General features: G+C 30.9%; 1 protein-coding gene across 3 annotated transcripts; it reads left to right on the top strand.

Moving 5' to 3' along the window:
• Positions 1-854: 854 nt before the first annotated feature.
• Positions 855-23,022, top strand: LOC106070099 (uncharacterized). 3 transcript variants are annotated; one of them, XM_056013000.1, is made up of 18 exons: positions 855-895; positions 1,415-1,572; positions 4,791-4,832; positions 5,343-5,416; positions 5,595-5,666; positions 6,452-6,530; positions 7,504-7,651; positions 7,981-8,046; positions 8,505-8,628; positions 9,257-9,356; positions 10,452-10,510; positions 10,630-10,694; positions 10,889-11,026; positions 11,900-12,057; positions 12,269-12,356; positions 13,237-13,306; positions 13,809-13,912; positions 14,240-23,022. In XM_056013000.1, the coding sequence occupies exons 2-18, from the start codon at positions 1,524-1,526 to the stop codon at positions 14,367-14,369; spliced, it is 1,566 nt and encodes a 521-aa protein (XP_055868975.1). In that variant the 5' UTR covers positions 855-895; positions 1,415-1,523; the 3' UTR covers positions 14,370-23,022. The 3 variants fall into 3 exon arrangements, with proteins under 3 accessions (XP_055868975.1, XP_055868973.1, XP_055868974.1); XM_056012998.1 differs by having other exon boundaries at positions 858-895; positions 14,132-23,022; XM_056012999.1 differs by having other exon boundaries at positions 859-895; positions 7,516-7,651; positions 14,132-23,022.
• The last annotated feature ends 1,848 nt before the right edge of the window (positions 23,023-24,870 follow it).

The following is a 24,870-nucleotide window of genomic DNA, read 5'->3' as shown; positions in this document are numbered from 1 at the left end:
AATTGAACTTTTAAGGGTCTAAAATATATTCTTTTAAAAATGTATTTATAAATTATCTATTACTAAATTAAAATTAAAAAAAATAGCAAACAAAAACCCCACACAAAACACAAAAACTTTAACTATTAATCGTATTGGATTTGTAACACAGAATGTTTATAGGCCTACTGCAAATCACCAGACATGCATACACACAATAACTCCAAAACAGTTGGATTTATCTTTAACAATTCACTTCGAAATTGCTTTGTTATGTATTAATAAATCATGTTTTATACTGTTATCTAATTTTAATTATTTCATTATAGGTAGGCTATGTAGGCCTATTGTTGACAGTGGACATTTTTAAATATTAAAAAAAAAGGCTAAAAAAATAGAAAAGCAAAATATTGAGGTTTAAAAAAAAGGTTTGGAAAAAAATATTTAAAAAATAAGGAGACCTGAGTTTCTTAATTGAGGCCTTTAGAAATGATCAATAAAAATAATATCAGATATAAGACAGGCTCACGTTGAGTCATATCTTCTCGATCATCAGTTCATTGATTACATATGAATGTATGAATAACAATTACATAACAATGTAATAATGATAAGAAGAATATATACGCTCGATCGTATGTCCGTATTATATATTCAGTCGAACAATATCGATAAATCTTTCGATACGCAGACGTTTCTTCTTTTAGATCGCGCTTGTTCTTTCATTGTTTGCGGCTCCTCAGGTAGCTCCAGATTTAGTCTATAGCTATAGAATAGGCTCTGTTGCGAAAAAAAAAAAGAGTAGTTTCCCCTTAGATGATTTTTGTGTGGGTAGATACGCAGCTGTTTCAGTTCAGTTTAGAGTTTAGATCTAGAATAGGTCCAAATCTAGTCTAGTCTAGATCTAGATCTATAAGTAACTAGATTATTCTAGATAAATCTAGAGTCAGATAGTTCCAGTAATTTAAATGTCTAGCTAGATCTAGTAGTGATGCTTTTAGACAAACAATTAGAGCTTTAAATTTAAACTATTTTTAGTAATTTAGATTTACATGTAGACTTTAGACAATTGTTTAGTTAAGACTTTTTTTGTCTGACTCTTTAATTTCTTACTCTAGTAGTCACTCTAGTGACGTCTAGTCTTACTCTTAGTCTTAGTCTTACGAGTCTTATCGACTTAGACTTAGACTTAGACGACTTAGACTTAATTATTAGTTTAGATGTGTAATTAAATTACTATTCAAGTACAAGAAGATCTAGATTTAGATCTATTTTTGTAGTTTATAGATTCTAGATTATTATCATTAGAGTCTAATGATTAGACTCAATAGATTAGATTGAACAGATCTAGATCTAGATTATCAGACTATTATACTAGTCTATATTTGACTATATTATTATTATTTATTATATACATTATTATGATTATATATAGATTTAGATCTAATGACTATATAATATGATATATAGAAAAAATTATAGATCTAGACCTAGAGAGAGTCAATCTAGATCTAGACTTCTATAAATCATTTCAAATCACTAAAATGGCTTCATATTGTTGCAAGTCAAACCTAATAACATACTTGCAATCATGTAAGTTAGTTTCAACTTCAGAAGTGTAGTCTGACGCTTTTAACATTGTCACTGTGCTTCTCAGTTCTAGAGTCTTTTCTAATTCTCTTCTGAGATTCATGTCTAGATCTATTTAGTAAAGAGCATTTGAAATAATTTAAATATTTTTTTCCTTTTCACTTGCTTATATATAATGTTTTTCCTCCAAATTTATTTATTTTCCTAACCATAAAAAGAAAATGAAAGCTAGATGCGCAACAATCATTTATAAGACATTTTGACAGTACATAATACTTGTATAGACCTAGATCTAGGATTCGCTGAATTGTAACGAAAGCCGTCTTGAAAGGGATTAAGTTCTTGCAGATACTATTTTATGCTTCAACATCAATTGATATTTAAAAACCCTTAGAGGGAACATTTGGATATTACATAAAAATTAAGCCCAGCCAGCAGGGGGGATATAACAATTTTTTACAAGGAGGGTCTAAAGATTAGTCAAAAATATTCAAATGAAATAACAGGTACAGTGGTCCCTCGACTTTCATGGATCCAACTTTCTCAGAAGGGCTAGGCTAGATCTATACCACAGATCTTAAAAAAATATAAATGGAAAAAATATTCAGCATTTTTTTTTAATAGCACAGGTTTCCTGGTAGCTGCATGATGTAATATGTACAGTGTTAGTTAAAAAAAAAAAGGAATATGTCACTGAGCTTGAAAGAAGTTGATACTTGAGTTTTGTTATGATTTCCTATAAAGGTGATTTTTGGAGTTACATAATATCCAAATGTTCCCTAGCAGACAATGTGTAGGTTATATAAACGAACAGACTGTCCATATATGGATATTAGGGCTAATGCTTGGTGGGGAGAAGCATCGCCAAAATGACAGCTGGAATGGTTTATAGTCATGTGTTATAATGTAAATGATTGTATATAATTGTCTTATAGAAGGTGCCCACATACTGTCTTGATTGCTTGATTGGTCCTATCCTTACTTATAAATTATTATTTTCTTACAGTCCAAACCTGTCAGTCTACCTGCATTGAAGACCCTTGGGTAGAAATGTCGATGGCCACCTAAGTTTACAATCGGCAATGGTACTTCCCATATTATATAGCTCCTCCTTCGTCATCAAAGATGAGCACATTTCTCATATCCTATGAACTCAAAGATGACTGAAGTCCAATCCTCGCTTTAAAAAGCTGGCTGCATACATGGCATGGTTAAGTTTTGTCAGTTGCAGATAGGCCTGCTTCTTCTCTCAGCTTTTTGTTGGTTCTGCGCTCATCACGCTGGCCACTCTTCTTGCTTCAAATATCGTGACTCCAAGACTCACAGCTTCATGACATGAGGAGTGATCGAGAGCTAGTGCTTCCCAGCTGTTAATGTCAATATCACACTCCTTGAAGGAGCTCTTTAAGGGTGTCTTTACAACACATAAAAATTGTCTTTACAGCACTTGTAAAAATTAACCAATTAGTTAATTAACTATTGGTAATTAATTATTTTGTTTGATATTTCAAACAAGGGAAAGAAATTGTACTTTATCAGAATCTTGTCTTGTTTTTCATTAAACTATTCCCATATTATAATGCTACCACCAGACACTTCTTTGACCCATGAATTCCAGTGGCCTTCAGATGGAATACAAATCTCATGCTCCTCTAATAAAACAGTCATATATAGACATCTCTTTTCCTTATTTAATAATAATAATAATCTTTATTATCCGTAAGGAAATTTGTCTTACAGTTTGTGCATTACACCAAACAAAAAACATTATAACTATAAGAAACCAAAGTGTACATTCACACCAGACTCACTCATAATTTACATGTGACAAAGTTTATACCAGGTTGTTCTTATTTTATGATTTGATTGCCAGGGGAACAAAAGAGTGTTTGTGTCTGTTTGTCTTTGCTATCAGTGTCTTGTATCTCTTTTGTGATGGTAAAATCACAAAATCCTGACACAAAGCACTCTGCACTCACTCTTCTGTGGTCTTTCAATCTAAAAGTCTATACTTTCTCTTTATACACATAGAAACTTCTTTGACCCATCAGTAGTAGTCCATAAAAATACATATATCATAGAGTTTGTTTTTTTTCCCCTAACAAACAGTCTCAGAACATCTTTTTCAAAATTAAGCTTTCACACAAACTCATACTTCTTTAGCCATCCATTGTTGCCATAAGGATAAAATGCTATTTTTTGTCTTATCCACATTTGCCTTTCCCCCAAGTTTACTTCTTAGTCCTTTGCTTTTCTTTATCTTTTGGAACAGTTTTTAAGAATAATCTTTTGCCACAAAATTCAGACACTTTTCTTTTTACAAAGCTTATATCAACTCACACTGTCTGTCTGGTTCAAAGTTTGTACTGGTACACATTATTTCTCTAAGACCCAATCTCTCAGATCAAGCTGAAATTTCGCACAATTATTTCTTTTACCTGACAACACAAGAATCAATTTAAAAAATTAACCAGTTAGTCAATTAACTATTGGTAATATATATTTTTTTATTTCAAACAAGGGAAAGAAATATTACTTTATGAGAATTATGTCTTCTTTTACATAGGACTATTTGTGCAGCATTATTTTGAATGAACAGTATCTTATAAAATAGATGTACACATATTGTAATAATTATTGATTGTTTTTACCCCTTCCCCCTCCCAACTGATTTCTGTGCACTGCCTTACTATAATTATCACACTGCTATTGATTAATTAGTTATGTTTCATGGTCAACAGCTTGTTGCTCATTATGTTTCTTTTTTTACTTATGTGAAGTAGGAACATCTGCACTGAGTAATTTGTGTATGTGGCATTCAGCTACCTTACACAGCCAAATATTGATTGTTCTTCCAAATATTACTTTCCTTTTATCTTAGAAGAGGCTGGCTAAGTTTGATATTACATTGAGAAGACTGCTATTATCAACATATGTTGTGATGTTTTTTTTTTGTTTTTTTTTTTTAAAGAAAGCTTTGCAATAAATGCAGGTGCTTTAAACTCACAAAGCATTGTACATAGATTAACATTCTTAAACACAAAATATTTCTATTTCATTGAAACTCATTTGACTTTGATCCTATTCTTCTATTCAGCTCTGTGTGCAAAGCTCTCTAACTCAGAATTCATTGAAATAAATGTTTTGTTTTTGCAGAAAGATTAAAATAAAAAAAAATTAGGTTATTTATGCAGATTAAATTTTTTTTCTCTCCTTTCTAGATTTTGTGACTATCGCAACAATACTGGGAACAGGAATTTTAGGTATTGCAATTAAAATCATTACCACAGATATTTCTATTTATTTCTTATTTTTTTATTTTGCATTTCTTGCTGTGGGGGGAAAAAACAAATTAGTACAACTTTTTTTTTGTTAGAAAAATAGAGCTTTCATTAGATAAGTAGATACATGGTATCATGTTAATATACCAAATTGATGCAGTTCATTTATTATTATGTAAAAAAAAAGAAAGATATTTTGTATCCCTCTTAATTATGGATTTAAATACATGTAAAACTGGTGGGTAAATGTTTGCTATTTATGAAAGAGAACCATAAAATAGCCTCTGAAAATATGATTGTATTCTTAGTAACTTCATGAAATGGGTTAATGCAATGGATTATCTTATCTGATTAAACAACAGTGATTGCCAATGTTATATTGTATTAATTTTAACCATTGTAATAATTATGAATTTTTCAATACTTTTCAGTGTTTTTAATGTTATGTGTATACATTAACCTTTATCATGTAATCCTACTTTAATTCTCAAGGTTTACCTGTGAAGTTGGCACATTCAGGATTCTATCCATTCCTAATTAGTTTTATAGTAGATGCTTTTGCTCAGGTAGGTCATAAATTGCTTATTCTCTTACTTTAGTTCAAAAAATTATTACATTTAGATATTTTTGAAAGCTTTGAAATATGTAGAACTACTCCTACATTACTATCTGAATCTTATGTCCCATCTTTAGATACTAACAGTTATTTTTCAATTTAAAAATATCAATTTGCTCTTTCCCTAGTCACTTTTGGTGCACTGTTTCACTGACTTGTTGCAGAGAGCTGTTGCCTGTCAATATCAAAGAGGTCTTGGGGTATGTTGATGCAATCTCAATTTCTGATCTAAAGCAGTAAAATTACTTACGAATAAGAATGCAGATTTGTTGTTTTACATAAGTTAGAGGGGAATAAAAGCAATTTTATTTTACCATGTGCAGGTATATCACAGAACTGTTAGCTAAGTTTTGTAAATTCTTTTGTGAAATATGTCAAGGAGTATAGATTTTTCTTGCGTTTGTCAAATATTCAAGTAAAACATTAGCAATTTAACACAAGTGGTCAACATCTTTTAATTATAGAAATTATAGGAAAGCTTTTTGCAACACTTTGCTTTGGAGGCTACAGAAACAGATGACCTTTACATCTTCTGCCCCATAGATTGTAGAGTCTGAAAGGGGAACTTTACTTTTTTATTTTTTTTTTAGGCCCTTAAGTAAAATGCTTCTAAATTTCAAAACATGGCAACTTTTGTTATTTTCTTACCTAAAACTGCCAGTAGCAAGTCTAACACATAGACTTGCACTATTAGGAAGTGTGTCTGTTCACATAGCGACTTGAAAAGGTTCAGTTTCATTGTGAACTATCACTATACAAGAAACCACCTGGCTCAAGGGAATAAGAGATTCAATTGTAAAGATAATATGAGTATAATAGGGATGGTAACAAAAGGATTGTTTCCACATTGATAGGCCTCCATCTTGATCAGATACTTTAATGGTGTTTTTTTTTATTTATAAGATATTGGGTTACGATAAAATAAAAAAATACTTGTGTTTTACTTTTGTACTTCTTTAGTCTGTTTACTTTTATATTTTTAAAGGAGGAATCTGTACCATTGAATACAATAATAGAGGAAGACATATTTCTTGAGTCAGATGAAGATGATGGACAAACTAATGGTATGACTTCTGTTATTACCAAATAAGAATTTGTAAAGAATTTTTTTAAAAAAGTATCCTTTAATATGCTAAGTCTAACTTAGTAATAATAATAAGGCTTGTCTTCGAGTCTGAAGATTAATGAGGAATGCAGTATTTCCTGTGGCTATGCAGGTGTGTCTTGTTCTGAAGCTACATGCATCAAGCTACTCTCTTCTATGTCAGTCAAAGCAAGATAGTACCTAAGCTTGTCCTTAAAGTGTTTCTGTGTGGCACATCTGTTACGTCGACCACCTTTTAGCTTACCAAAAAAAGACTGCTATTGGTATACACTTGTCTTCCATACGAGATATGTGCCCTGCCCAGCGTAACTGTTGGACCATATGATGTCACTCTATACTGTCCATACTGGCGTTCGTGGGGACATCGCTGTTTATAGTGCGGTCTTGCCACCGTTTGTCCATGATGGATCACAAGCATCTTAAGTGAAAGTGTTGAAGTAGTCTCAGTTGCTTTCTGTATAATCCCTATGTCTCAGATCCATTCTACTTAAATTTGCCTAAACTCTCATAGGCTCTGTCTATATTTTTCCATATAATTTACTGGATGATAGCTTTTGAATTTTTTTATACAAATTAGATTTAATTCAGTCACATACACACAAATAGTCATTATCAGTTTGCAATGCTTCTTGCAACTGAGCCTTGAACTTTAATGCTGCTAGTTATTTGCTTCATATCTCATCCAGCCTTTTTTTTCTTTATGGAGAAGTTAAATAATATCAGCATATACTTTATATACTTTAAGGTCCTTCATTTTGCAAGAAGTTGACACGTATTTCTCACACTTCATATCAATATGAATGCAATTAGTTCTATTTTCAAATCTCCAAAGATATTTGTCCTTTGTATAATGCATGAAGCTTATAAAGAGCATCTGCACTTTGTATTATACATAAAGCTCCAAAGATTGTTTGCCTTTATGACAATTTCAGTTCAATTTACAGGCGCCATAATGAAGGGTAAGATGCAACACATTCGTGAGGTGCCACTTGTCCAGCCACCAAATCTTCACCTGCTGGCAAAACTATTTTTGGGTTGTGGCTTAGAGCAGGTCTTTGATCTACTCGTCATTCTTCATTTGTAAGTTACATTAAGACATGCTGAGTTTTTTTTCTTGGGTTTCATCATAAGTGTTAAAGTTTTTTCTCTGAAAAGTTGTTTAGCTGTAGTGAGGCCCACAGAGAAGGTTGCCTACAACTATTATATTAGTGTGTAGCTTCCATAGTACTACATAGTATTACTCAAATGTGTCAGAATACTCAAAATGTTTTCTTTATTTTCAAAAATGTCCCTAAAATCCAGAGAATGAAATAATTTTAAAATATACCATTGTTAACTTTATCATTAATTTTAATTTTGCTTAAAATATTTTTTTTTATTTGACATTTCTGAAAAAAAAAAATTAACAGTGTAGCTCTCTTGATTTGTTATGCCCTTGCTGGGAGTGAAGCTTTTGCACAGTTAATTGGTGTTCGGTAAGCTGATTACTTTTCTTATTTTACTTTTAAAACATTTGTATAGTTAACTCATTGAGAATAATAAACTAAAAAATCTTTCTAGTGCTAAAAAATTGTTAACATTTTTTATTTTTTTTTAAGACAACTTTTTTTTTAGAAATTTAATTTTCAATATTTGAAATGAGGAAAAAAGAATATTATTAAGACTGTAAAAAGTGGAAAATAAACATTTTTTTAACAATAATTATCAAACTTGAAAATCTGCTGCTCCATTTAGTTTCTAGCTTAAAGGACATAAAATATCATGTAAATAAAAAGAAATTAAGTTATTCTGGGACGTTTGATTATAGGAAGTTTGACTTGTTTTTTTTTTTAATTAAAATTAAACGTACTCGCTCTACTTATGTTGCATTTCTTACATTGTAAGATTAAATTGAAACAATTGTACTACTTATGTTTTTTTTTCCTGTCTTCAGACATATTTATGTCATTCCAGTATTTGTATGGGTATTAACTGCCAGTGTCTTGTTTGCTGTAGGGCTCATTCAGCCAGTAGTTTCCATACTAACCCTCTTTAAAGGATTGCTCTTGTTAGGAACGGTAGGTTAGTTTCTTCCAATAACATAGAATTTTTGGGGTTATTCAGATTACAGTATATTATCTAATATATTTTATATGTATTCTCTATATGCCAAAATCTAAGCCACACCTTATTTTTGGGTGGATTGAGGACCAAATTAAAACTTGAATTTGAGCCACATACTTCAAACAAAAAAAAAAAAAAAAATAGAGCGTAGCTTATATCCATCAACCTGTCTCAAGACCTATTTGTTTAGCAGCTAATTGTCAGTATGTTTATTAATTTTCACATAAAAATGATTTTTTTGTATTGTTTATCTGATATATCTTTAACAAATATATTAAAATCACTGTTGAACATGAGTTAAAATTTCATCATTTTTAAAATAAGTATGACATGTACAACCGGTTGCCTGGTCGTGCGGTTTGAGTGCTGGACTGTCGTTCGGATTTATCGACGGTCGAGGGTTCAAACCCTGCCTGCTCCCATCCCCCGTCGTCCTGCGGGAGGTTTGGACTAGGAAGTAAACTATCTTCAACTCTGAAGGAACATCCGAAACATGTAAAACATTTTTAATATTGTCATGCATTGTATATTGTTTCACTTGTAACTTTGCAGTGTTTAGCAAAAAATTATTATTGTTTGTAGACTACAATAACTTTCTATGTTGGAGTATCAGTGTCTGAGAAAACGACCAATGACTTTAGTTATGTTGGAGCCCCTTTTTTGATGGGCTCTGTTGCACTAGGTGAGTTGTTGATTTCTACAGTAATTCTTTTGTATAGGTAATGTTATAATCTTACTTCAGTCTTCAACCATTTTGAATTGTTTTTGTGCTTTATTTGTGACCATAGAACTTTTATAATATAAGCTTGTCTTGAATAAAAACATCTTCATGCTTCTTAGCCACACATTTTCAAGTTTTGATCTAAATTATTATAGAGCATTCCTTTATTTTGAAACTAAAACTTTTAAATTAGATTATTGTATCATAATTGCCAAAAAATTCCTGATTTTCTTACAAATAAGCATCTTTTTTATGAGCATAAATGCATAAATGACATAAAGATATATATTATATCTATATATAAAAGTTTTGGTCTGGAAGAGCTTTATTGTCTTGGCTGGCTACCTACTTAGAAGGAAAACTGTAGCTTCCTTGCAGCTATATCTAAACATGGGAAAGGCTTCAGAATGTCAATCCTGAAAAAAAAAATCCAGCAGGAGGCCCTTAGGTAGCTTGCAGAACACAGTGCTACACTCTGGCATAATTTACAATGCCTCTGATAACATACTGTATCAGTATTTGTCTTTCTTTTTTTTTATTGTATAAAAGCATTTGTGCGTAGACACATTTAATGCTTCATGTAATGTTAAGTCTGTAGCATTTGAAGCACGATTTTATTATTAGATCCACATTATTATTATTATTATTATTATGATTATTATTGTTAATCTAGAATTAAAAATCTCCAAAAATTGTCATAGTGTATATCTTAGATGACTGACTCACCACTAATTCTCCACTTGGAGTAGACAAAAAAAAAATGAAAATTTAATCTGTTATTACTTATGTGAGCCTAGAACAACTGAGTCTCTTTTCATGATCATAATGACAACAGTTAAATTTCCCCAAAACTTTTTTTTTCCACAGTTTTGTCCTAATATGTTTTCCATACAAAGCACTCATTAATACAATTAGATGCATAATTTTTTCATTCCAAATTTAAATATAAAAGCATAACCAGTATACAATTGCATACATATTAGTATTACCTATTTGATGTGAAAGAAAGATTGGATTATACTGTAACTCTTTTGTATTTTTCCCTTAATGGTTCAGGTGGTGTTTTTAATACTATGCCTTACACCTTTGAAAAGGTTCCCTATAAAAGAAAACAGGTGAATTAAAATGATAGTTTTTTTTATTCAAATACTATAATAACTATTAGTTGATTCACAAATTTCTATTATTTTTTTTTGTTAACTAATTTTTATGAAGATAATTTTTATACTTTCAGATATTTTTGTACCGTCTCTCTGTTCAATTAGGCTTGTGGACATGTGTAATTTTCAATATATTTTGGTATGTCTCACATTTGAATTGAATTTCACCGGTACCTTAATTCTGCACTTTAATTATATACCTGATATTATTTCCACTGTGTTTTTTTTTCTATTATATTTTATTGTAAATTTTAATTTTTTTTTATTTTGCTTTTCTTCTGAATTTTCTACAAAATGTAATTTAATTATTATATGTTTGTGCTTGTAATTTAGGTGCTGGGCTGTGCTGGACATTGTTCCACAAACCATTGAATCTGCTTGCTCCTCTTTAAGTTATGGACTAGCGTTTTATTCAAACAACAGTGCAAGGGAAACATCAATCACTTGTCATGGAGAGTTATCTCTTGAAAGGTAAGGACTTTTTTTTTTCACTTTGTCTGAAAATCTGCTGTTGTATTAGTAGATATATATATATATATATATATATATATATATATATATATATATATTTATATACTTATTGTTGTATAGAAATACTTTTTTTTCACTTGTCTGAAAATCTGCTGTTGTATTAGTAGATATAGATATATATTTATATACTTATTGTTGTATAGAAATAATTTATTTTGGAATATTACTATTTAAAAAATTTAACATTAAACTTTAAAACTTTTGTTAAGGTTTATGTTAATCAAATTAAAATAGAACCTTGGTGACTTTGCATACATTAGATGTGTCAAAATGTGCAGGTCAAAACTGGGTCTGTTTGCTGAATACTGCATTCATCCTTAATCTTCTGGACACAAACTTAATGCCTTGTTATGTTCAGACACAATTTAAAAAACAAATATTGTAACTTTAAAAAACAAGTTATATTTCACAGCATTATGAAAAGAATACATTTTCTTTGGTTTGTTTTGTATTTCTGCATATTTATCTAATGATTTTTTTAAAACAAAAATTAGCTTCAATTTTTATCCTTGTTGTCAGAATGAGGTAAAAATACACAATTACTTTGGATATACATATAACAATGTACATTTTAAGTTTGCTAATCTTTGTACCAACAGAATAAACAAATCTATTTTTTTATGCTTTCTTTGAAAATTGTGACTTCACTTGTTCTCTAAACTAATTCTCTAAATCATTCTCTCAACTTAAATATTTCTCTAAACCTAATTCATTCTCTAAACCTAATTTATTATCTAAACCTACTTCATCAACTAAACTTTTCTGCATATTTTAGAGCAATAATTATCACCTGCTCTTTTTGCCTCATTGTAGTGCTGCTGTAAATGGTGAGATCTCCACCATACCACTGACTAAGTTACTGCAGCGAGATCACCCTCAATTCACTTGGGTAGCCATCTTGATTCAGGTTTTTATTGCAATAAGCATCACTGTTTCTTACCTGACCATCGGCACAGCTCTCCATCATACAGGTAATCTTAAATGACTTTTTTTTTTCCATGCTGAAACTTAAGCCAGATGTAGTGATGGTGATTTGATGCTAATTGCAATAAAACACCAAGAGCTTTTACACATATTTCTTAGATGCATTTACTGTTGTAAATATTGCACATTCAGTTAGTTTCTATATAATTTGTTTAACAAATTTATTTGAGGAAAAAAATTGTCTTGTGTGTTTTAAAGTTGGCGGTATAGTTCAATTCATGAGTCCATCAAGAGCTGGGACGACGCTGAGTAAAGCAAAATCAAAAAAGAAACTCTCTCAAGAATGGTAAGATTAAATTTCTCATTCTTTAAAGGCTGAATATCTTTACATCTAACATTTAGCTTTGATATATAAATATAGTATTAATTAATCTTTTATTTATTAGAATAAAATATTTGTTCTAATCTTCAGTAGAATAATTAGGCATGAAGTCAAATCTTCAGTAGTACAATACAACTGCTACAGACAACATTAAGTAGTAGTGGTTTGCTTTTTCTTTTTAAACCTAAATTTTTTGAATGGAATAAATGTTTATATGTGTTATGGAGTTCTTGTGTGTGTTTCTATAGTGATGTTGGAAAGAGATTAGCTATGCAGTTTGAATGATGCAAGATAAGCGGCATCATCATATTATATCTTAACTTGTAAAACTTGAGATAGAAATTTGAATAACTTCTTTTGTGAAAAAAAAAAAAAAAAAAACTTTAATTACAATATAAACAAATTTTAATTTGGAATGAAATAAATAAATGTAATAGTAGTAGTAATAATATAAAATATTATTTTGAACAAAATCTGACACACTACAAAAACAGGTTTTTTCACTCTGTCCATCTGGAGTTGTCTGTCCTACACAAGACAGCTGACATCAATGCTGCTTATCTTGCATCATTTACACTGCATAGCTAACTCCTTCCAACCATCACCATAGAAACACTCACACGCACACATTTCATATCAATTTGAAGCATGGAGATGTTCTGAAAGCCATCTTTTAAATGACACATTTGCTCCACAAATATAGTATATGTATTACTTCTAAATTACTTAGTGATTTGTTTTTTCTTTCTTATGACATCAGTAAGTTCATAAAAAGTCTGGATGTAGAAAATTGTCAATATCTAAAATGTTAGTCATGTAATGCAACATTTGTTTTTTATTTTAGGCTTATCAAAACTGGACTTTCACTAGTTGCATTTGTCATTGTCTTTTTAGTGGCCATGCTTGATCCACAGGTAGTATCAAATAGTGTATTTGTATTTTTATGGCATGTTTGTAGAGTTTTTATCTATTGGAATCTACAAGTAGATGTATCTTTGCAGGAGTTTAAAGAAAAAGGATGGTGTGGGTGAGGGGGGAGATGATTTTGGGTGAATAAATCAGCATATATAATATCTACATTGCATTTTATTAAGTAATATACAGTTTTTGCTATGCTATGTGTTCATGAGTAGGATCTGCTAACCATGATGATATGCATGATGAACCAAGGGGGCTTGGTTTGAGAATCTAAGACATCTGAGATCCCCCAAGTGCTGGGGAATTTTTTTGTGTGCTGAACACGACACCCTTGTGTATGTTCACCTTAAAAACATAACATCATCTGCCTTATTAACCACTAGTTTTATGAATAAATTTGGAAACTTCACCATCAACTTTAAATTATTTGTTTTAATTAGATCTGATTTGCATACTTTGTGCTGTTTAATCTAATTATATTTTTGTATCTATCTTCAGGGGTTCGTTGACATACTAGAAAAATTTGTTTCCTTTACTATGAATGTTGAAGTTGGCATTTTTGTTTTTCTTATGCTTCTCTTTTCACACCATGGATCTTTCAAGTGAGTATCTTCAGAATGTTTGAGCATTTACGGTAAAAACTAAATAAATAATCTAGTATTGAATTCAAGTTTACTAAAGGAAAGTTCTAAACATATTTTATATTTAGTATAATTTTATGTCTCTTGTTTTGCCAGTTATAATGAAAAATAATCTAATAAAATAATTATTTTCTTAATTCAACTAATAGAAGTAATTAATTTTTTGTTCATGATTTCTAGGCATTTAGATCTGCCGCTGCCTTTATCCAAGTGCCTTTACTATTTCATCTTCCTTCTGCCACTGTTTTTTAATTTTGCTGTTGTTTATGATGTTTACTGCACTATCAGGGATATCGTACATCCACCAAAGCTTTTGGCAGGCTTCCTCAACCAAACTGTGCATGGTGTTAATTCTAGTCAAGAGCAGACACAAAGTGGTCAGATACAGCTAATGCCTCTTACATCTACCATAAACTGAGCAGTATGTATACATATAGCTAAAAATTATTGTTTTATTTCTTTTAAAAAGATTGTAGCTTGTAAGTGTTTTAAGTTGTATTTTTTTTTTTATTTTGCTCAAAAATGATATGATTTATTACAAAATGTAAAAATGTCAGTTGGTGCATAGAAAAGTTAAACAAAATTTGTCTGATTAATGAAACTGAAAGCAGAATGCTGTTTGTTACAGCTGTTGTTTTTAAGTAACTTTTTTTTGATATTATCATTTTTATAAGTAGAAAGTAGAAAAGTGATTTATTGAGTACCATCTAATTTTTTAAATTTAGTAAAGTCAATATGAGTGAGCACTTTGTTGCCAGGTTTTTAAAAATATTAATAATTTGTATTATCTTCTCTATTGAAAGTTCCTAGGAATTCCCCATCCATTTGCAGATATAAATTGATATGATGTTTATTTTTTCAGTGCATTTTTAAAGTTAATATTCAGGACAACTAGAAATAGAGTTAGTCATATTAAATGATTAAAATTTTCATGAAGTAAACTCAAGCAAGCGCTGATAGACATGTACAAGCTAAGCATTGAAAAATATAGAGTTTATATCTTTTGAAATAAAACTCAAATTCCTTACTTTAATTTGGTCTTCTTTTGTAAGAGCATTTACCTAGTTTTGTTATCACTCTTGTCCAGTCTCATATACCTTTACTGTACTTGTGACATGTCACTACAATGCTAGTTTACCTGTACCAGGTTTCATTCTCTTCTATTGCTTATCATTTTCACTTTGCTGTATCCCCAGTGTTTATTTTTGTTATCTTATTAGATATTATTAGATCCAATAAATTGCTTTAAATTGAAATAATGGGGGGGGGGGTGAATGTGTCCAGAAGGGCTGGGAAAGTTTCAGTAAGTGTTGTATCACAAGGAGTTGGGATTGATATATTAGGAAGGTCTGGAGATGTGCAATGCAATTAAGTGCCTCCTCAGGTAGTATTTCATTGCTTATATAGTTTGGATTGAACGGATACATCCCTGTAGTCTTTGTGCTGCTTGGTGCAATCTCTGATGGTTACTCCAAACTTGTTTCAGTACTTCTCCATAAGGTTTAAATTTGTTTCATTGCTGATCATGGAAGCATCCTCCCTGAGAGCATTTGTCCAAGTGAGCTTCATAACTCCAAAGAAAGCCTGATCCTAGTGGCTGTATAAGGTGGCTACCAAGAGGCAGTAGAATCAAATATTGTTTTCTGAACAGACAACAGAGTAGTGATTTTTCTAGAATGGATGCATGGCTTGTGTAACCATAAAGCATTTTTTTTCTGAATGCTTGACTTCATTCCATTCAGAAGTGTCACTCTACATATATTTTTTTTCTGAACGATTGATCACTTAATAAGATAACATCCACTTGAAAGTGTCATTCTCCCCTTCCAAGATGGAAAACTCCATATCTGTCAACTTTGGCCTTAAGTTACGATTAGTTCTCTACAGAGAAACGAAAACAAGCATTTCAGAAATGTACAAAATGGAGAATATGCAAAACCATAATATTTGTTCCGCAAAAAAAAAAAATTAAGTAAAATGGACAATATTATGTTTGCTAATCTCAATCTAATTTCATTGGCTGATATAAAGATGAAAAATGACTGTTGCTTTTTGAACAAAATTTTAGCTCTTAGGTAAGCCAACTTACACATCCTTATTTCCCTTTACTCAGCAAGCAGTCAGAACATTGAAATCTTATCTTCTGAAGGGAAAATGATTTTTTAAATGAATTTTAGGGTTAAATTTAGAATGGTAGAAAGGTAAATCTTCAAATTTTGCTACCGGTATTTAAAGTAATGAAAGATTGTTGGACACATTTCATAAGATCATATTCATAATAATGTGTAAAGTTCACAAACTTTTGTCTTCTTTTAACCTGGTACAAGTATTTTTTTTCATTTAAAATACTAGTAAATATTTTTAAAAGATGCAATAGTGGTAATAATAGGTTTTTGTTTTTTTTTGCCTTATATTTTTTTTATATAATATATGTCTAAGCTGCAGCAGATTGAAAAGTTTCCATTATGAGGTTTAGGAAAAATTATTTCATGTTGAAATGTTTATGCTATTTACCTTATAACCACATTTTCATACAAAACAAAACCTACTTTAGCATCCAATATAATTTACTTTTATCCTGATCTATTTTAAATGACTTAGTTCATTCATTTGTGCACCTTTCATATTTGTTTTAAGTCATTGTTGAAATTCAACTTATTTGGTTTCCAAGTATTTTTTTTTTAAATCTTTTATCAGTATTTTAGTCTAAAAGTATTTAAATAATTTATTGGCTTTATTAAGATGTATTTGCTGATAAAATGTGTGTTCTTGTAACATTATTCTGAATAACCAAAGCCATTAAAGCATTTCACAAATTAATTAACACAAGTTGTTAAACCATAAATACATTCCAACCTATAAAATTAGAACAATGCCCCTCCCCCCATCCCCCCAAAAAAACAGACAAAAAAAACTCTACAAAGTTCATTGTGAATTATAAAACTTGATTTGTGTACTTTGGTTAAAGAAAGTCCAGCCACTGGGACATTAGATGTGTTAAAGAAAATATATTGGTGACAGAATGAAATATTCATTTTATCAAGCATCTTTACATTATTGCCGCAAAGCAGGATCATCAATATTTTCACCTGGTTTATCACTGCTTTTTTTTAAAATAAGCTTTTCTTTTGTTGAACTATCCTAATGACTTCCATGAAGTAAAAAAAAATTTTAATTCCCAATTCTGTTTGTTTATTTTAAGATTCTCTACCGTAATTCTATGTTTGATGTAAAAATATTTTCCATCTTTTAATTTTTCCATTGTTATTGTCATATATATCTATTTAATATTACTCCTTAGCATTCATTAATATTTATTTGCCTTACTTTTGCGAAAGGTTATATTTCTTATGTATATACAGTGCCATTCTATTAGAGGGCCTTTATTTTAATGAACATATAATTATTTTTAAAACATAATTATTTGTGTTGTGATCTTCAGTATTTTCCAGCATTATATTTTATGTTATCTGGGACATAGGAATATCAAATTTTGCTCACAATTTGCCTCACTCTAATGTATTATATTTTATTTTGAGTTATTTATAACACATATTTATATTGCTATAGTTTATTGTGTGTTTTTTACAAAGCTTATATCAATTCATTCCAAAATGTCTGGTACAAATTTTGAATATGTTATTTCTCCCACTTCCCATTCTCGGATCAAGTTGAAATTTTGCACAATTATCCATGTTTTCTTACAAAGCACAAATCAATCAAAAAATTAACCAATTAGTTAATTAAATAGTGGAAATTTATTAATTTTGTTTCATATTGAAAAGGGAATAAATCTTACAGTATTGAGAGAAAGGGTTGTAAATGTGGATATCTTCCCCCCTAGATAAGCTTTGTTTTGTTATTTTTAAGTATTTTTTATATTTTGCTTGTTTATGTTTATAAATATTGTTAAAATTGTTGGATTGGATAATTTATTCCACAGGATAATTATTCTTCCCTTATTTGACTATTTAGTTATTTTATGATGTCTCTTTCTTTTTTTTTTAATCAGTATCATTTGACTGTATAAATAAATTGTGTGTTACTTTCTTTGTTGCTTAAATGTATCTATCGTTATCTCTGTATCTACATACAGAAAGGTAGTGCTACTTGGTAACTAACCAGGCTTAAACTATTAAGCTAATGTAGGCCATCATAAATATTGACACAATGCTATTTGGATTCCAAGCATGATTTAGCACTGGGCAATGTGAATAGGATGGTAAATGATGTATTAATATTTATAATTATATTGGCAGAAAGTGTTTTTTTTGGAAGTTGACCTTGCTCAATATAATAATTTGTTTTTGTAATTTTTATTACTTTGTTATAATTAGCCATCATAATTTGAATTAATCAACAGCTACTTGAATAACATTATAAGCATTTATTTTAATTACATTATTTGATTAAGGATTTAAATTATTTTAAATGAATGTTTTCAAATATTTTTTGTTCTTTAAATAAATATTATATGGACCTTTTCTTTTGGGATGATGTCACCCAATGCCATTTATAAAGGCTGTAGAATGTTTTTTGACTGAAAGGATCATTGGTTACCTAATGAACACCTAACATTGTTCAATCATCATACTTTAGAACAATGCAACTTCAAAAATAACCTAACATACACATCTATAACATTAAAGAAGATTACCCATCACAAATGGAAGTTCTCAATCAGACACAGCAGAAATAAATACCTATCACTGTTAATATTAATAGCAGGAGATGTAGAGTCAAATCCAGGGCCTAGATCTAAAGATAGATGCAACATCTGCAAAAAAATATGCACCCTGAAACAGAAAGCCATTCAATGTGACACCTGCGATGAATGGTACCATGCATCATGTCTCCATATGAATACACCTGTGTATTATGCCTTAGGCAACAAAGACGCATCATGGCACTGTGTACCGTGTGGGTTACCTCAGTTTACATCAGGACTGTTTGATTCCTTTGATGCGGACACTTCTAACCCATACAACATCCTAAACACCATCCCGAACCAAACTCACCAACCACTAGCCAGATCCACTCCTGTTAAACCTAAATCTACTAAAATTAATACAACAGCCTCACTAAACAAACCTACTAAAGAAGTAATACCAAAATACCTTAAAACCTTAGTTATAAATTTTCAAAGCATTAGGAACAAAACAGCAGACTTAGAAATTTTATTAGAATGTGAGAAACCAGACATAATTGCAGGAACAGAAACTTGGCTGCATCCTGAAATTTATAATGCAGAAATTTTCAATAGTAATTATGAAATTTTTAGAAAAGATAGGGCTGATAATCATGGAGGAGTTCTTTTAGCAATAAAAAACACTCTTATAGCAGAAGAAATTACCTTACCTAACTCAAAAAATGTAGAATCAACATTTTGTAAAATTAATACCACCTCAACATCCCTAATAATAGGCAGCATTTACAGACCACCAAATTCTAGTTTAGAATACATGCAGGAACTATGTAATCAGATTACTACACTTAAAGAGACAAATAAAAATGCAGTTTTTTGGATTATGGGTGATTTCAACCTACCTGATATAAATTGGAAAACACTAACCATAGATAAACACCAAAACCTTAAGGACATAAATGAGCTTTTTATAGAAACTTTACACAACCTAAGTTTAGATCAAATCATTAAAAAGCCAACTAGATTAAACAACACATTAGATCTCTTCTTAACCAACAGACCTGGATTAGTAGTTGATTATGAAATTATCCCTGGTCTTTCAGACCATGAGATCATAAAAATACACAGTCAGATAAAAGCAGTAGCCAATACAAAACCCAAAAGAAAAATCTTACTCTGGAATAAATGTAACCTAACACAACTACACCAAGCTGCACTAAACTTTCAACAAACATTCTTATTAGAAAAAGACATTAACCAACCAGTCGATGACCTCTGGAATTTCATTAAAAACCATCTTAAAAGCATTATAGAAAATCATATACCAACTAAATACACATCAAACAAAATAAATAAATGCTGGTTTAATAATAGACTAAAGAAGCTTTGTAAACAGAAGGAAAACCTCTATAGAAAATTTAAAGAAACTAATGCAGAAAGAGTTTACAAAAAGTATATAAAAATTAAACACTTAACCCAAAAAGTAAGCAGACAGCTGCAGAGTGAATACATAAACAATGTAATATCTAAAGATAACAACAAAAACCTATGGTCATACATTAAGTCTAAGAAAATGGAAACAACAGGCGTAGCGCCATTAAAAGATGAACATAACATAATACATAATGATAATGAAACTAAAGCAAACATTCTAAACAAATACTTTGCATCAGCATTCTCAGCCCCAGGAGACAAAGACATATTACTGAATTTGAACCAAGTAGACAACATAGAAGATATAGTAGTACAAGAAAATGGAATTCAAAAACTATTAGCCAACACCAAACCAAATAAAGCTTCTGGACCTGATGGTATTCCAGCTAGATTACTCAAAGAACTAAGTAATGAGCTGGCCCCAGTGTTCAAAATACTCTTTCAGGCTTCACTTAACCAGGGCAGAGTACCAAAGGACTGGAAAGAAGCTAATGTCACCCCCCTATTTAAAAAAAGGAGAAAAATCTGACCCAGGAAACTACAGACCAGTATCACTTACCAGCATCACATGTAAAATCCTAGAACACATAATATGTAGCAACATCATAAACCACTTAGACAAACATAATGTCCTCACACCATACCAACATGGCTTTAGGAAATATAGATCATGTGAAACACAACTAATAGGACTAATTGATGATTTTTCAAAAGGTTTAGATAATAGTGAACAAATAGATGCTATCTTACTAGATTTTTCTAAGGCTTTTGACAAAGTTCACCACCATAGTTTGCTTAAAAAATTAAAATATTTCGGCATTAATGGTCCACTGCATCAGTGGATTAAAGACTTTCTGATAGGGAGAGAACAAACTGTAATAATAAATGGCTCTAAATCAACACCGATAACAGTAAACTCAGGTGTACCTCAAGGTACAGTCTTGGGTCCACTACTATTTTTAATTTACATAAATGATTTACCAAATTGCATTAGTTCAGGAACAAAAGTCAGATTATTTGCAGACGATTGCATAATATATAGAACAATAAAAACAACACAAGACATAGATATTTTACAAAGAGAATTAGATGAATTACAGAAATGGGAATCAAATTGGAGCATGTCTTTCCACCCAGAAAAATGTCAGTTGTTAAGAGTAACAAAAAAACTAAAACAAATTAATTCCACTTATCTTATTCATGGCAAACCAGTATCACAGACTAAAAACGCAAAATACCTAGGTGTTATAATAAATGAAAAACTATCATGGAATCCACATATTGATGAAACTACAAAAAAATCAAACAAAGCATTAGGATTTATTAAAAGAAATTTCTATAAATCAAATAAGAACATAAAACTAAAATGTTACTTAACCTTGGTTAGGCCAATAATAGAATATGCATCCTCCGTTTGGGACCCCTCAACCCAAGAAAACATTAAAAAACTGGAAAAGACACAAAATAGAGCAGTGAGATTCATAACAAACGAATATTCACATTTGACTAGAGTAACACCTTTAGTAAAATCACTAAATTTGAAAAGCCTTCAGGACAGAAGGCTCAAAAGTAAAGTAGCAATCATACATAAAACACTGAACCATAATCTTCAAATACAAAAACAAAATTTAATAAAATACTCTGAAAGACACAAAGATAAAGGCACATTCCTCGTCCCATATGCTAGGACAAATTTGTACAAATACTCCTTCTTCCCTAGTGCTATTAGAGCATGGAATGGGTTGCCTGAGCTAGCCAGGAAAACCAGTGACTTGGCAGAATTTAAGTCATTGGTTAATATGCATGACTAAATGCAAGACGCGTAGGACGTAATCATCTTCTTTTTTGAAGTAACGTCTGTATTATATAAGATAAGATAAGAAGACTGATGTCAGTGTTTCTGTTTTCTTGGTACAGCAGTTGCTTATGATATTGTTGCTTATATATTTTTTTAAAATGCATGATATAAATATTACTTTATGTAAATCATGATTGGGACTGATTTTGCTAATTTACTGTGATGTTGCAGGTGTCTTTATTGTTGGTGCTGCTGCTGTAATTGTTTCTGATATGATTCTTTCACGTTTTGCTTTTATGTTATTAAATATTTCTAAATGCTGTTGTTTCACAGACTGGTATTAAATATATATATATATATATATATATATATATATATATATATATATATATATATTAAGTTTAGTCAGGACTCAATAAGATTTATCTATCTGTATTATTTAAATTTTGGAATAGTGGTCAGAGTGTACTATGAACAAATATGCCTCATCGTGTTGTATTCTTGCTGGACTGTTGTTCAGTCATCTTGCTGGTGCTGGGTTCATGCCCGGCCTGCTGTCATCCTCCGTCATGCTGCCGGAGGTTTGGACTAGGAAATAGATTATCTACAAATTTAAAGGAAACATTTAAAACAACAAAAAAAAAAAAAAGAAAATTATTTGGCAAAGAAGTTACATTGTAGTTAGTTCTCAAAGCATTTTTTCCACACTTTAAATGGGAATCAATTGGCTTTTGCATGTTAGTTGTAATTCTAATTTGCATATTTATTTTAACCAATTTTTCCTTCGGAAAAAAAGTTATTAATTTTCTACAAGTCCTAGTCATACACAATTGAGCATTAGTGATATATGTATATATAATTGTGAATCACAATTGTTAATGGAAAAAATATCAATTGTTTGCTTGTTCTTCAGCTGCAGTTTGTATTTTGGGAGGATATGGTGACAGATTTTAATTTTAAGGAAAATATAAATGTTAAATTCAAGGTAGTACATGCTCAGCATAATAAAATACTTGAAATCTAAGAAAGAATTCTGTACATTGTATTTTAAAGAAAAATAGACTTTTGTTTTGATTGTGTTGATTGTAGGCTTGGAAACCTTTTACCTTTTGATAAACTTTTTTTTAATTGAACTGAATTTTGTATGAAATATTGTTTTCAATTCTGGAAATAAATATTTTTTTTCAAGAAAGACTTTTCTGTGCCATGTTGACCTTTCTGTGCCATGTTCCTGTGTAGACTATATCAGAAAGTAAGCCTGCATGAATGTTTCTAACTTGTATTTAATGATATTTGCTAAAATCTTTCAGTTTTTACTTTACATTTCATAAATTTGCCATATTAATGGATCCCAGTGACAGATAGGAGAACAGATCAATGTGTGAAATATTTTATTTTGGGTCAAACGCCCTCCGCAGGCTAGGCTGGTGATTTAAAAAATTAGTGATGATTCTTATTGTTTACAGGCCTAATGATAGTTTTAAAATCTACATTATAAATAATGATAACACATTGTCTTCGAGTCTGAAGACTATAAGATGAATGCAATAGCTCACGCATATTTTGCCTTATTTAATGCAGATAAGTAAAGTAAAAGTAAAGTTCCCCTTTCAGACCTTGTGGTCTATAGGGCAGATGATGTAAAGTTCATCTGTTTCTGTGGCCTAGGGTTAACTAGGGTGTCATGTGGCCAGCACAACGACCAACCGCCTTTACTTTTCCCTAACTAATGTCAGGTACCCATTAGAGCTGGGTGGACTCAGAGGCGCCCAAAGATCCCGAAATTAAAAATCCCAGTCTTCACCAGGATTCGAACTCAGGTCCACGGATCGAAAGCCAAGTGCTTTACCGCTCAGCCACCGCGCCTCCATTAATGCAGATAAAACTGTTAAAATTATCCACTAGGGGTCTATTTATAACATATCCAGGATTTTGTTTTCAGGGGGGGGGGGGTAATTATATTCCTTTGCACTCTTACACATATATACAATTAATTCATTTTCATTAGCCTACTTCCAGTTCCTTCAATTTTTTTTACATACTCTAGAAAAGGTTCTTTCTTGAGTTGGATTAGTAAACACTTCTCCTTTGCCATCTAGGGTGTCTGGTAGAGTGCTGTGAGCCTCAGCAACAAGCATTATTTCCTGTATTTGAAACTAAAATAATGCATATTCTGAGGTGTCTTATTACTTCAATGTCCGGCTACTTTACAAGTTTTGGTCAAATATCAAATATTTCTATTCATTGCACTTTATTAATGGAGCGACCCCTCCCCTTTTTTTTTTTAAAGGCTGGGGGTTAAACTAAAAACTTTTTTTGGATAAGCTCATGGAATTGGGTGACTAGTTTTTTTTTTTTCTTGAAGAGGGTGGTTTTGAGTATCTACGCTCATGTGATTTGGTGACTGTAGTTAACTTTTGTTTTTTTTAATGACGAAAGAGGTCTTATATATAAATTCAAAACTGCCTGGTCGTGTGGTTTGCATGCTGGACTGTGGTTTGGACTTATCAATGGCCCCATTCCAGCTTCAACCACGCCCAAGGGCCAAGTACTCCTGCGTCAGGCTGGATGTTTGGACAAGAACTCTAAGGAACAACCAAAACACGTCAAACATTTTACAACCCTGCCCACTTTTGGATACACTCATGGAATTTCATGAATGTAGATATCTAATTTTTTAAAAAATTAAAGGTGGAGTTAAAAAAAAAAAAAAAAAACTTGGAGGGGTTTTTAAATAATAAACTCCCCCTCTCAGCCCTCTGAATTCGCTCATGCGATTTGGTGACTAGTTTGCTTTACCGTTTTCTTTTATTGAAGGAGTGTTAACCTAAAATTCCCCTTGGCAACGCTGGGGATAGTTTAACAGTAACAACTCCCCTCCAATAGAAAAAAATCAATTTAAAAATAAGAACACGATCTAGATCTATGTAGATCTTTATAGATCTAGATATTTATATAGATCTATTTATTGGTCTGTAATCTAGATTACAGATACCGAGATCGTAATTTTTATTTTACCCACTGTAGTTTCACTTTTGGTAA

Source organism: Biomphalaria glabrata, chromosome 15 (genome assembly GCF_947242115.1).
Source record: "Biomphalaria glabrata chromosome 15, xgBioGlab47.1, whole genome shotgun sequence".
NCBI classification, from domain to species: Eukaryota; Metazoa; Mollusca; class Gastropoda; family Planorbidae; genus Biomphalaria; species Biomphalaria glabrata.
The sequence above is the reverse complement of the archived record's forward strand: the minus strand, read 5'-3'. Positions and strand labels throughout refer to the sequence as shown.